Source organism: Chelonus insularis, unplaced genomic scaffold (genome assembly GCF_013357705.1).
Source record: "Chelonus insularis isolate UGA/USDA-ARS -01 unplaced genomic scaffold, ASM1335770v1 contig_94_pilon, whole genome shotgun sequence".
In the NCBI taxonomy this organism is placed as follows: Eukaryota; Metazoa; Arthropoda; class Insecta; order Hymenoptera; family Braconidae; genus Chelonus; species Chelonus insularis.
Genome location: NW_023276783.1, coordinates 1,203,688 through 1,218,261, shown reverse-complemented (window position 1 = coordinate 1,218,261; position 14,574 = coordinate 1,203,688). Strand labels below are relative to the sequence as shown.

The window sequence follows — 14,574 nt, the reverse complement described above, 5'->3', positions numbered from 1 at the left end:
ATAATTTTAAACAATGTCTAAAGAAAAATATGATCATTTAGTTAATAAAGAAAAAAAAAATTTTGTAATTAAATAATAAAAATAATGATTTTACTGAAATTTTTCTTCGAAAATAATTGTCTAAGAGTTTCAATATTTACGATACATGATGAGCCGTATTTCTAAATTTGAAAATCGTAATTTTTTTAATCAATAAAATATTTCTTTTGCGTTAATTATTATTTTTTTTTGTTTCTCCTAACAACGACATCCGCCATCTATCATTAATTTTCATCAACAAAAATTACGTGTACAGATAATATTCTGGGTTTAGCATACGCCGGTATAATATAAAATTATTAGTATTTATTTTATTTAATATAAACTTTTTAAAGAGAAATTAGATTATTATAATTTTGAGTTATTCATAAGTACTATTATTAGTTAAGAATATTTGCAGAAATGACTCATGTCAATTAAATCAAGAAGATTCACTTCACAAGTGAGATTCTCCTAATACAAAGGACGTTTACGAGAAAGTTCGGGAAGGCGGCATTTAATTTTATTATGAAATGTGCATTGAATAGAAATGTTTACATTCTAATCAAAAAAATTCTACCATAATATAGAATAGTAAATTAGTATTTTTTACTGAAAATACTAAGATAGATAATATCTATCAGGGAATAAATCTGGATTTCAAGTGCATTTTTACAACACTTCATGAACCGAGTACTATCTCACGAATAAAAAATTCGTTTTATCTCGCCAAAGAATTTCTCTGAGTATTGTATCAATACCTAATAATTGCTTTTATTTAATAATAATATCAGACCGTGTGAATTGTTTAATTAATTATACTATGAGTAAATCCAATGTAATTCGATTAATAATTAGAAATAATTGGCTTCAAAGACTAATTATAACAAAAATAATGTTTACTGGAGCAATTAGTAGGTATTGATGATTGTTTGAACTTCAAGGAAATATTGATGAAGATGAAACACATCAAATCCTACAGGATTCAATCAGAGTTTTATTGATCCACTTCCCGATACTGAAAATCGAACTGTAGGTTCTGATATACCTAATTACCCATTTATTGAGAAATTTTTGTCATTTACGACAGGTCTTTCTATCTTTCTGATAATAAAAAAATTATTTTATAAACTAAGACATCATATTTGAAATATAATCTCGAATTTTACATATTTTTTAATTCAGCCTAAACTTAAAAAATTCTATAGATTCGAAACTCAATATGGATAAAAATTATCTCCGCGGTCGGTAATTGTTCGCAAAATACAACAAACCAGGCAATACTGCGCCCAAGTGTGAACTGTTTCTATTATATGTTGCAATAAATTTAATTATATGTAATAACTATCTAAAACTAACTAAATTAATGTATTTTTAATTATTTGATTATTACAGTATTTTGAAGTTATTGTAATTTAAGATTAAATTTATTCTATTCATTATTTTTAATAATAACTTGTTTTGCGCGTTTTTGTTTAATCAAAGTATTAAACACATTCCAAGGCATCTTAGCATACATGTTAAATTGAATAAACAATTATTACTTCAATATTACTGAGTTTAAAAACAGCTGCAATATGACATGGGTTTATATAACCTATAAATAAACCGGTAGTTTTATTTGTAAACTTTGACAATTTAGAATTTATTTTCTATTTGCTGGATTGTTGGATAACTACATCATATTGATAAAAAGAAAATTATTCAATTACAAAAATGACAGATAATGTTAATAACAATGACAAATGGAGTGAAATAGAACAAGTAAAAAAAGAAAAAAGACATGAATTAGTTCTTTCTGGCTCTACAATATCACAAAGAATTTCATCATCTGGCTTAGATATCAATTTATTTGATTTAAACTCTCTCAATTATTTAAACATTAATCAAACTTGTCTTCAATTTATTCCGGATGAGATTGAAAAATTAACCAACTTGACGACTCTTGTTCTTCATTCAAACAAATTGAAAAAAATTCCTACAACAATAAAAAATTTGGTCAAACTCAAAATACTTGACTGTTCATATAACCAACTAGAAACAATCCCAGATGAGATATCAGCTCTTATTCAAATAACAAGCATCAATTTAAATTCAAATTCATTGAAAACTTTACCATGTTTAAAGTTCAACACCAAGCTAAGTTCATTGAATTTGTCAAATAATAATTTTCAAATTTTCCCTGATATTTGCTATGATTCATTAATTCATTTAGCTGAAATTAAAATAAGCAATAATCCAATTGAAGAATTACCTGCAACAATTAATCATTTACCGTCATTAAAGCATTTAGACATTTCAGATAATAAAATAACTGGTAAGAATTTTATCATCAGTATTGTTTGAAAACAATTGAACATTTATTTGTTAATTTATGTGTACCATTTTTGTTATAATATAGTTGTTCCTGGAGAACTAGCAGATTGCAACAAACTTAAAGAATTGAATCTAAAAGGAAATAAATTAAAGGATAAAAGACTCAGTAAATTAGTTGATCAATGTCGAACCAAACAGATAATAGATTATATTGGTCAACATTGTGCAAAAGTAGCGAAAGATGGAAAATTAACAGAAAAAGAAAATGAAAAGTCTGGTAAAAAGGGTTCAAAAAATCATAAATCGCAATCTAAAGATAATGATGTTAATAATGAAGCACATAAACTGAAAATATTACGAGCAGACGATAGCATAATGGTTATTAAATTACTTGATAATGTAAAAACCGTACGTCCTTTTATTGTATGCTGTATCGTGAAAAATTTATCATTTGATGAGAATACTTTTAAAAAATTTATTCAACTACAAACTAAATTACATGAAACTATTTGTGAACGACGAAATGCTGCCACAATTGCAACACATGATTTCGATTTGATACCACCAGGTAAATCATTTTTTTTATTCTTATAAATTCAGTTCTTATTATTATAATGAATCATTCAAAGAGAGAATTAAAATCATATGATATCTTTCAGGTGAATTGACATATACAGCAAAATTCTCCTACTGAAATAAAAATGAAACCTTTGGGCAGAAAGAATGTTTTCACAGCAGCAGAATTATTTAAACATTTACAAATAGATGCAGATAATTTAAGACGAGAAAAAAAGCGAAATGTTTATTCTGGAATTCACAAATATTTATATCTCATAGAAGGAAAACCACTCTATCCATGTTTATTAGATTCATCTAATCAGGTTATATCATTTCCACCTATCACCAATAGTGATATCACTAAAATGAGTGTAAATACAAAAAATATGCTTATTGAAGTGACGAGTGCCACTTCTCAACTAGTTTGTCGGTAATATTATATAACAATTATAGTTATTAGTGCATTAAAAATACATTTCAAAAATACTTGATAATTAATACAGCGAATTTTCCTGATATACAGGAATGTTTTAGATGCGTTCTTGAAGGAGCTCGTAATACAGGGATTATGTACGTCAGCTCAAAATGTTGATGAAAAAGTAGAATACCATACTTTAGAAATTCAACAAGTTAAAGTTGTTGATGCTGAGGGAAATTTAAAATATGTTTATCCATCTCGAGCTGATTTAAATTTCAATGATGATAAAATAGTAGTTTTAAGAGATTAATATATGTACTGTCTCTTGATTATGTTTGATACAATAATAATTACGTCAACAGACTGGTTCTGTCAATAAAAAAAACTGGATTCTTTCAATACTTCTATAAACTTCTTATTGATTTGATAAATTTTGTTGAATTGTACTGTTACAGTCTTTTATACTCCTGGAAAAAATGAATTATTTTATTTCTCTAATTTTTTATGAAAATAAAATATTGTATTTCATAGTGTTTTATCAATCTTTATTAATAAAAAGTAGATGCTTCAATATCATCTAAATCACGTAAAATAATGATGAATGATTTCATAAATAAAGTCGATAAAAATATCAATGGACATCAATAATTCAAAGTTTATTTATTTATTTTTTCAATTAGTAAACGTCACAATCACAGTCTTGCGTGCAATTGGCAATAATTTTTATTATAATACATCTGTTTTATACAATGTATAACCGAAAAGTTAGAAAATAATTTGAACTAACACAAGCGATCATATCCTCAGGTCTAAATTATTCCTATTTAACAATTAAACCTAATTAAAAAAAGTTAAAAATCATGCAACACGTGCATATATTTACAAAAGAAAAAAAATACTTCAAAAAAATTCTCCTTTAATTTATTGATAATTCAATATCTACTCCTACTCTTAAGACTTTTCTTTGTTCCATCGTTCAATCCTCATTACTCTTCTTCCATTATTTTCATTCTTGTGTCAACTATTAGTACTTATAAATATAATTTCTTCTCTTTGTTCTTTCATTATAAGCTCTGCAGTTTTGGTAAAACAACTTTTTTTTTCATTTAACAAAATGATTTATTCCACTCATGTGTAATTATGTAATTAATTCGTCTTATTGGCATTTTTTTTTTTTTTGAATTTATAGTTTTTTTAGATATTATGTTTAATATTCTATCGTGTCCTTTCATTTTCCTTTATTAAATTTATAATCAGTTTTTATTCTTGAGGTTTCACTTGTGTTATTTGTCCATTCAATGGTACATTAACGTTTAATTCATTTCGTTTATTTCTTTGCATATCACTTGAAACAAAAAGTAAAGGTAAACCTCCTAGCATCATACAGGTGCCCATACAAAAAAAGCAAGTGTTATAACTTCCTGTTCTATCACGAAGGTAACCTGTAATATATTTCATAATTAAATACATAAAAATTTTTTTATTCCTTTGAAATTTTTAAAAGTGAAAGAATTTAATTTAATCAAAGTATTAATTGCACAATTATTCATAGCACAAACCTGCAAGGGGTGGAATGGATATTGCTCCAACACTTTGAAACATTCTGACCAAACCATAAGTAGAAGAAATTTTTTCAGTTCCATATTGATCGGCAAGTAAAACTGGGACAAGTAGAAACCAACAGCCCAAACATAAACCATACATTCCAACAGAACAAGCGAGTACATAGAAAGAGTGAGCCATTGGAATTGCCAAGACAGCTACTCCAGCACCAACAATACTATAAAACAAATATAAATCTAAAATATAAATTGATTACAAATAAACGTCATGAAAATTTTGAACGTATATTCGAATGACTTTACCTGCCAATATATCCTTTTCTCCTATTAAAAAGTTGCAAATCAGAAAGCCAACCCAGTCCTAATCGTCCAAAGAGATCAAAAGCTGCAGATATAGCAACTAGGTAGCCAGCTTCTGATTTGGTATAACCAGAATCATGCACATAAGCTGGCAAGTAATACAACATATAGGGACTTCCAGTGCTCATCAACATGACAGACAAACACATCATGAGAAATTGAACGTTTTTTAATAAACTTATATCAAGATATTCCATTATTTTTTGAGATAATGTCACATGTTCACTTTTTGTTTTAGTAACTACCGGCTCTTTTGAAAAGGGTGGACATGCCAGAGTTGTAGTAGATGGTCTCAAAGATTTTAATGATGATCGTGCTTTATAAACACACGTAGAATCTGTAGAGAGATCTTCAACACTATGCAATATACTGGAACTTCTTATTTTAGATATCGGTTTCATCCGTAATCCTTCACCCATTATATCTTTTTCTTCTTCGCTATCAGTCAAATCCACCGTGGTATTTTGAATAAAAAAATCATTTAAAATATTCTTTTCCGGGGTTTTATCATTAGCAAAAATTAATTCAAGCTTTTGTTGTTTTAATGGGGGTGCTTCAACAATACTATCTTCTTTCGTTTCAATCTCTTTTGATTCAATTACAGCTGATGGATTATCTTCTAACGGTCGATAAAGAGATGCCGAAACACAAACGTTTAGCATACAACCGCCAAGTAATAAAATTGTTCCATGGAATCCAAAATTTGCGACAAGAAATTCAATTAGTAAAGGGAAGACAAAACTTCCAGCTGCTGTTCCTGATACACAAATTCCATTAGCTAGTGCACGATGTTTGTTGAAGTACTGCGAAACTATTATTATTCCTGGCGTTGTTGATAAACCACCACCAATTCCAGTCATAACACCAAATGTAAAGAACAAATGGATTAAACGTGTTGCAAAATAACTTAGTGTCAAACCTAATGCACAGAATAAGCCTCCAATGAATACTACCAAACGGCAACTATATTTTTGACATAGAATACTTGTCACAGGAGCTGGAATAAATAATAAAAATATTATTAATAAGATAATCCAATATACAAGAAGAAAAAAATAAAACATGACAGCAGAGTTAAATTCAATTTTCTAAAGCATTCATTATTTAATAGAATATCGATGTAATGATGGATTATTATATAATCAATGTGATTACATATACTCAATTTAATTACTGAAGTCAATAATTCATAACAATTATATCTATTGATGCAATTCGATCAATCAATGAAATAAAAGGGACAAGAATATAACATGACGTATGATTTGGATGACTCATGCGCGAACGTAGTTATTCAAAAATAAAGTTATTATGACCATAATATAAATGATAGATTTTAAAGCCTTGACCTTTAAAAAAAATGATTTTTTTGGAATGTAAATTCAAAGAATCATATAAAATTAAAATATTGCATCAATCAATTTTGAATAAAAATAAAATAAGAATTTTCCGATCATAATTGAAACTTACCAAGAGCTAGACATAGACATGAAAGAATTGCTGGTATCCAGGAAGCGAAAGAAGCAGATGAATCTTGAAATGTTTCCATAATTTCAACATACAAGACTCCATATGATTTAACAAGCCCAGCAACCCAAAACTGTACAAAAAAAGCACCACCAACAATAATCCAGCCATAACCCCCGTCTAGAGGTACCAGGTTAGTATTCTTTTTCCGTCTTTTGGTCTCTTTATTGGACTTTTTACGAATCGCTGATTTTTTTGATGATCGAATTTCTCTTGCAGTGGCAATTAAAGGTCTAGCTGTGAGACTGGAGATTGTCAGAAGATTATCGTTGTCTTCATCATCAATATCAGGACTTAGATGAGGTGGTACTACCGGTGTTGAAGTAGCATTAGCTGCTACCAATGAAGCTGATGGTCTCGTTGGTGATGATGTATTCAAGTCATAAACTGGTGCTGAATGTATTGAAAATAGTGAGCCTAGTAAATCTTTTTGATTCAAATTTTCGTCGATAACCGCTGATGTAATGCTGCCATTAAAATTCTTTGATACCTCATCTGATGGGTGTCTAAGATCCATTGAGGATCTCGCTTCCTGGGGTAAAAAATTCCATTCACGCGGTAACGACATACTTTCGTTCTCGCCTCGTAATGGCGACCGTTATACATTGGAGCTTTTAGGCTTTTTGAGCTTAAAACTTTTTAATTGTATCTCTATTTATTTTTTTATCAACTCTCTCCACTCTGATTATTTGTTAAATAATTTATTGAAATAGTATCTGACGCAATTTCATATCTTAATAAAAAACGTCTTTTTTGTTATTTGTGTTTTGAATTTTATTATCTTATTATCCTAGATTCGTGGATTTCTTAATGATTAAATTTGACTTGTTTAAAATGTTACAATTTTGCTATACAATATAATAGAGGATAAATAATCCAAAAATTTATTTTATTATAAACTAGACACTTAGAACTCTACTGAAGGACTGAAAATTCAGTAGCATGAATGCACAAGTTTTACGCACGCGTGATTCTCTGAACAAATCGATTATAAAAATGGGGTTCTATATAAGGGTAAAAAATATGTACACGCTTATCGACATATTTAATTATATTTTTACAATAATAGATTATTGGCAGTAACTTTTATTAGAATCTTAACAAAAAATTGGCATTTCTAATACGTACATACAGAGATATATTTTATTTAAATGCCGTATCATATCTAATGTCAACATCACGTGGTCACCAACATACATGGATATAAATATATACATAAGTATGTCTATAAAAATACAAGTGTTGTGACTTATGTCAGACAATCGAATATTATTCTCTATCTTGATTAGGTTAAACAAGATACAATTATATTTTTAAGATATAAATTAAAAAAAAACTAACATTCAAGGACAATAGTTTTAACAAAAAAATTAGTAACTTCGTATCGGAGTAAAATTGTGCTTTTTTTGGAGTAGTATCAGTGTTAAATTAATGAATTCATGATCGAATTGAAGGTTACACTAATGTTTATTTTCTTCTTTATATTTTATCATTATATCATGATGTTAAATTTTTTCTCCTGTCCATTTTTATAGATAATCAGTTTCTGCAAACATAAGAGATAATAGATAATATTAATTCTAAATATAGTCTGTATAACAGTAACTCAGGTGGTTCTATGAGTGTTAATGCATTTAAGTACTATGTGTTTATAGTTTATCGGAATAGTATTGAATTCTATTAATCATTTAATCAATATATAATAATAGATAAAAATGTCTTGGAAATTTGCTTGTAATTTGAGTTTCATGTTTAATGAATGTCCTAACCTTATTGGTCGTTATCAACTAGCAAAAGACGCGGGTTTTCATACGGTTGAAAGTGGCTTTCCTTTTGGTTACACTATCCAACAAGTGCAAAAAGCTAAAGAAGATGCTGGAATTCAACAAGTATTGATAAATGTTTTTACAGGTGAGTATTGACCATTAAATAAATTTTTTGAGGTACTAATGCTTAAAACGTGAATTAATTCATTATAAAATAATTATCTTTGTAGGAGATGTTACTAAAGGTGAATTGGGATATGCTGCTATTCCAGGAAAAGAAATTGAATTTAGAAATAGTATTGAAATGACTATTGATTATGCCAAGGCCTTAGACTGCAATAAGTATAATACTTAACAATCAATTTAAATCATAGCAAAATATACTAATATAAATTTAAAAATTGTATTAATTATTATTGCTAATTATTTTTGACAGAATTCATATAATGGCAGGCATTGTAGATAATTCAACCTCTGCCAATGATGCGGCTTATGAATCAAATTTAAGATATGCTGTTGAGAAATTCAAAACTGAAAATATTCTTGGATTAATTGAACCGATTAATAGCTATTCAGTACCGAATTATTATTTAAATTGTTATGAAAAAGGTAATAAATAAATTATCCTTTAATTATTTGTAAGCAGAATGATATTAAATTTTTAATATTTTTCAGCTATTGACATTATTAGAAAAATTAATAGTCCGCATTTAAAACTTATGCTTGATATCTTTCATTTGCAACACATTAGAGGAAACATATCAAATTTTTTGAAACATTATGGATCATATATTGGTAATTTTTATGAAGTTTCAACTATCAGATTTAATTATTTTGAATTCTTCAAAAATACAAATAATTTTTTTTTTCTAGGACACGTACAAATAGCACAAGTTCCTGATAGAAATGAACCTGATACTCCTGGAGAATTGAATTATCAATATATTTTACCATTAATAAGTAAATGCGGTTATAATGATTATATTGGATTGGAATATAAGCCGAAAACATCGACAATAAGTGGACTCAAGTGGATGAAAAACTTTGACTATTATCCTCACTAACTTCAAGAAAAATAACATTGGATGTAAAGCAATAATTATGTTATTAGAGAAATAATATTTTTTTATATTTATTTACGCATAAAAATGTATTAAGACTATTTGTTATAAATATAAATTAACAGAACTTAAAATAACAGGATCAGCAAAATATAATAAAGAAAAATTTCAATAAAAAACGTTCATAACACTTAATGTTGTTAATAAACAATAAATTTTGATCATTGAAGTAATGGCAGTATACAATAAAGAAATAATAAATTAATTGTGACTATAATTATAATAAATTATTTTAAGTAATAAAAAAAAAATATTTAAAGTTAAACTTCAAACTGTTTCATTTGAATTCACAAGAGGTTCATTGACTTCCACTACAGGTCCTACAAGAGCCGTACTAGAAAATTCAAAGAATAATATTAGTGTAAAAGAATAAAAAATATTTTATGTGCAACGAATAATTTTGAGTATTTTTTGTTGAATATTAATTACCCAGCACCAAGAGCAAGAATTGTTGCCTCCTCTACCATACTCATCTCTAGATCACACCTAAGTAATAAAAGACTTATCTCAAATCCATATTAATATTTGATTATTCAATAACTTTATTAGATAATGAGTTAAGTATATTAGATTAGTTTTGGTTGAAAACCAAAATAAAAATTTGGCGACCATTAAAAATCATGCTTTTACCCAGTAAAACCTTGAATCAGCAAAATCAGTGAAAAATTTTCATTAGTGCATTGTTGTTGAAAAACTGGAAGCATTTATTAAAAAATGAGATTTAATGTAATTATTCAAAATTAAAATAATGGGAAAAAATTTTAAAAGCTCAGCAAAAAATTAGAACAGTGATTTTAAACCAAAGTATTAAAATCTCCTAACAAGTTTTCAATATATTTTCACGTATTCCAAATACATTTATATACAGGTAAATTTGAAGATAATTATATCAAAAAGTGCTCGTAATGATATATATTTATTTATACCACATTTTTCGATATGTTGATACATAAAATTGCATTCAAATATATATTCTTACTTACACTATTTACATTAAATATTTATTATTATTTGATTACTTAGTAATGACAATTAGAAAACTAATAATAGCTTTTTAATGGAATGTTTGCATTGATCTCGCTATTTTAAAGTAATTATTAAATAATCATTACATCAAATTCGTTCCTATTTATTAATTTTGTTTTTAAATACTGAATGCCTAATCTTTTTTTTATAACATCAGTTATAAGATTTTTAATCATTTTATTTTCGTTCTTGCGTTTAAATAAAAATAAATAAATGCATATTATTGTCTTGATTACTGACTTATAAATTAATTCCTGGAATTGTAATCAAATTAAAAATAATGTCATTATAATTAACAGATTATTAAAAAAGTTTAATCCTCAAGTCAACATGATCTGGAAATTTCTTTCTCAAACTGTTGTTCCTTTTTTAACGTGTAACGATAAATATACGATCATAAAATACCTGAGCCGAAGATTAAATGTGTCGGATAGAAATACTGACATATTTTGTTCATTATTCCTTGTTTTTTTTTATCTATCTATTTTTCGTTTAAGGCCCATTATCGTCAAGTAGATTGTGTGTATCTTCATCATACATCCTTTCCGGAAAAGAGATCCCATCACCAAAACTGCAATCCCGAATGTACAATAATTTTTCCTATCTTTCAGATATTTTAAACTAATTTTCAATTAGCTTTTATTTAATAATATATTCTTCTGGCAGTTAAAAATTAACTCAAAAACTATTTTTATTATTACACTTTGTCATTTCACATGATCGTGATAAAAAATAAAAATTTATTGCTTAAAATTAAGATAATTTAGATTATCAAATTCTGTATTTGAGTATCGATTGTTTTACAATTGGGAACCAAATGCACAATACCTATCAAATAACGATCATATGTGTAAGACATTTTATTTTCGATAGAAAATAAAATAACACACATGCATAACTAAAATGAATTGAAAAATTCCGTTTGTTCTTTTTAATTAAGATAGAAAATGAATTAATGATTAAAAGAATGAAATAAAGATAAAAATGAATAATTTCTACTTTACTTGACAAAAAACAAGGAATTTCTCGATGATTAGCTTCATTAGCTTGTTTTTGTTTGGTGCTATATAATTTGTTTTACTCGCTGGAACTACAGTATTTTTTTTCATTATTCTCATTGCTTCTTTTATTAGAATAATAAAAATTACTACTATTGTGAAAGGAATTTGCATAATTTTTGAGACATTAATAAAATGAAAATATCAATGATATTAGTACAATTTTCTTAATATATTAGAGTCCACAAAGCAATGTCTTCTAAGATTAAAAATAAAAACAAATAAAAAGTTAATTAATTATTTGCCAGTGTATTTTTGCGTGGGATATTTACCAACATGCACATGCAGCTGTAATGTAGTAAATAATGCAATAACAAATGAAGATTATTTTATTTACGAATTAAATAAAAGAATTAATTAATAATGATGCAATTTTTAAAAATATCTGTTATTTTTTGTTGAATAGACAAATAAATTAATTGATGAATAATAAAATGTAGGTAAAAATAAATTATAAGAAAGCATTAAAAAATTCTCATTTCTGGAATTTATGCTAACCTGTTTTGAGTACTGCCCATGGAGTTGTAAGTATTCGGGCCTTGATGTTGTGTCCGTACTGGGTAGGTCACTCCATTTCCAAGACTAAAATTTTCATTTGTTTGAGAGAAACAGACTTTTCTTTCATGTAATTTCAAAATCTTAATCGTTTTTCATTCATACTATTGTCTTAATAATGCTTGTAAATGTCAAAATGATGATTAAAAATATTAATTATAATTGAAATTGGATGAAAACAAAAAAGGAAACTTATTTTTTAATAAGTATATATCAACATGATTAATTGGTATTGTGCAATCGGCTCGATTATTGAATTTATTTACTTTTATACTCATCAAAAACTTGGACTTAAATTGTTGATAGTAAAAATTATCATAATAATAATAAAAAGAAAATCAATTTAATAAGAAAATAAATGTTTCCAAAGAAATTAGAGTAAAGTTCTAATATCTATTGAAAAATATTATATCCTATAAATACCTACCTAGTAAAAACAGGGAAGAACCATAATTTTTTATTATCACCAAAGACTTCGAGGAAATTATTATATTTTCCAATGCTAAAACCATCCTTATCCTTTCCCATTCGAAACATTGGTGGTCTAAATGCCTCTATATTTAAATGAATAAACATGAACATACTTTTTTAGGTTCAATCGATCTTAAAATTTAATTATAGTGAGTTAAAAATATGTTCATGTGCTCACCTAACGTCGATCGATTGTGTATAATGAGGTAGCAGTGATAGAAAAAAAGGGAATTCAAGCTTACTGCAAACATTAATGCGATAAAAAATAAAAATAACAAATGAAACTTTCCCATTCCATCTGATTCACCCTAAAACACAATTACATTTTTTGTAGTGAAATAATATTAAAATTAAATAAATTAATAATTTTGAATAACTATTTTAGTTACCTTCCAAAAATGTATAAAATATTGCAACGTTGTGGCTGCGATAAACACACAATAAAGCAACGCATAACCCAGAAATAATACGAAAAATTTGTAATTATGATAAGCTACACAATTGTTAACCCATGGACAATGATGGTCCATTTTTAAAACACATGATCGACATACGCTACAATGGTGAGCTCGATCTGGCTTGATTACTTGACACTTTTCACAAAATCGTATAGCTGTAAAAAACAAAAGTATTCAATAAATAAATTTAATATATTTTAAAATTTGTATCTACTATTAATTTCTATCATACCTCCTCGAACAGTTCTATTGGTAATAGGTAAATTTTGTCCTAATCTTTCTAAAATAGCAAATTGAGTTTCTTCGTTTTGTGCTTGTTGTAATTTCTCCATTTCAATAGCAGGAACTTTAAACTAAAAAATAAATTACATTTGATTATTTTCATTTTCACCGAAAGAAGTAAAAATAATATCACTTACAGTATCAGGAACAGGCATTAAATTCGTCGTAACTGTTTGCCAATAAGACCAGAGAAACATAGCGAAGAAAATGTGAAAAAATATTAAATATAAAGCTAAAATGATAAAATGATATTAATTTAAAAAATCATTATTACTGTTGCAATTTAAAAATAATAATAATTAAGTCTTACTTTTTTGTACGTAGCTATGAATAGTATCTGAAAAAGATCATATTAGAGTAAGTTTACTTCAGTTCAAAAATAAACAGGAAATATTATGAAAATAAACATATGTTGATCAGTGATTATATTTGAAAATTTCAAATTTATACTTACAGTAGCATAAGTGTATGACGTACGCATAATAAGACCAGAAAACAATTGACAATATGAATATAACTGGTACCCATTTAAATACTTTAACACACCACCAACATGATCCATCTTGTTTACCCATTATATTAGCAACTGTCTATCATTTATTATTTATTAATTATTTTATGCGCAATATATTTAATAATAATTTTGAAAATATTAGCTATGTATGTTTATTATCAATCATACCATAGAAGATAATATTAATAATCAAAAAATCAATATTACATTAATTTATACCAAAAAATGTAATTTTATTAACATTTATAGTTTCCATAACATTGTTTGTAGAATAGATAAAATGATCCAATTAGTAGATGTCTTTTTGACATGTTACTATTTAATGAAGATTTTGAAATATTATTTTTCATAAAATTTAATCTCAAGTTACTGGTATTTTTTTTAAATGAAGGAAGAGATAAGAGAAAAAATAAATGATAACGAAATTTTAATTCCGAATTTCTTTCAATTATTTAACCTTAATTTCTTTAAAAATTTCGGATTCGAGATAAATATAAATTAAATTACTTCATTTTCAACTTTTTCCAAATTTTTTGTGTTTTATTAACAAACACTAATACTAAT

The 14,574-nt window shown here is 26.5% G+C and overlaps 4 protein-coding genes across 7 annotated transcripts; 2 read left to right on the top strand and 2 right to left on the bottom strand.

Moving 5' to 3' along the window:
• Positions 1–439: 439 nt before the first annotated feature.
• Positions 440–3,774, top strand: LOC118072853 (leucine-rich repeat-containing protein 47-like). The gene is given in 5 exon segments (XM_035092995.1): positions 440–2,335; positions 2,420–2,902; positions 2,994–3,016; positions 3,018–3,322; positions 3,416–3,774. Coding segments are annotated over 5 exon segments (1,617 nt in total). The 5' UTR covers positions 440–1,734; the 3' UTR covers positions 3,621–3,774.
• Positions 3,775–4,008: 234 nt separating this feature from the next.
• Positions 4,009–7,680, bottom strand: Sln (Silnoon). Its single transcript, XM_035092983.1, has 4 exons — positions 6,703–7,680; positions 5,176–6,229; positions 4,870–5,090; positions 4,009–4,752 (listed from the first exon to the last, which is right to left on the bottom strand). Exons 1-4 carry the CDS (start codon positions 7,325–7,327, stop codon positions 4,571–4,573), a joined length of 2,082 nt encoding a protein of 693 aa, XP_034948874.1. The 5' UTR covers positions 7,328–7,680; the 3' UTR covers positions 4,009–4,570.
• A 164-nt stretch (positions 7,681–7,844) lies between these two features.
• On the top strand, positions 7,845–9,644 carry Gip (hydroxypyruvate isomerase-like protein Gip). 2 transcript variants are annotated; one of them, XM_035092873.1, is made up of 6 exons: positions 7,845–7,978; positions 8,551–8,670; positions 8,756–8,867; positions 8,962–9,134; positions 9,201–9,320; positions 9,399–9,644. In XM_035092873.1, the coding sequence occupies exons 1-6, from the start codon at positions 7,957–7,959 to the stop codon at positions 9,587–9,589; spliced, it is 738 nt and encodes a 245-aa protein (XP_034948764.1). In that variant the 5' UTR covers positions 7,845–7,956; the 3' UTR covers positions 9,590–9,644. The 2 variants fall into 2 exon arrangements, with proteins under 2 accessions (XP_034948764.1, XP_034948763.1); XM_035092872.1 differs by lacking the exon at positions 7,845–7,978 and adding an exon at positions 8,001–8,213 and having other exon boundaries at positions 8,295–8,670.
• On the bottom strand, positions 9,645–14,423 carry LOC118072767 (palmitoyltransferase ZDHHC15B). 3 transcript variants are annotated; one of them, XR_004691035.1, is made up of 11 exons: positions 14,179–14,420; positions 13,951–14,086; positions 13,807–13,833; positions 13,634–13,728; positions 13,447–13,567; positions 13,146–13,369; positions 12,935–13,064; positions 12,713–12,839; positions 12,229–12,312; positions 10,076–11,243; positions 9,645–9,980 (listed from the first exon to the last, which is right to left on the bottom strand). XR_004691035.1 is itself a non-coding variant. In XM_035092871.1 (11 exons), exons 1-11 carry the CDS (start codon positions 14,179–14,181, stop codon positions 9,914–9,916), a joined length of 1,071 nt encoding a protein of 356 aa, XP_034948762.1. In that variant the 5' UTR covers positions 14,182–14,423; the 3' UTR covers positions 9,645–9,913. The 3 variants fall into 3 exon arrangements, 1 of the variants encoding a protein (XP_034948762.1); XM_035092871.1 differs by having other exon boundaries at positions 10,076–10,132; positions 14,179–14,423; XR_004691036.1 differs by lacking the exon at positions 12,229–12,312 and having other exon boundaries at positions 14,179–14,419.
• Positions 14,424–14,574: the final 151 nt, after the last annotated feature.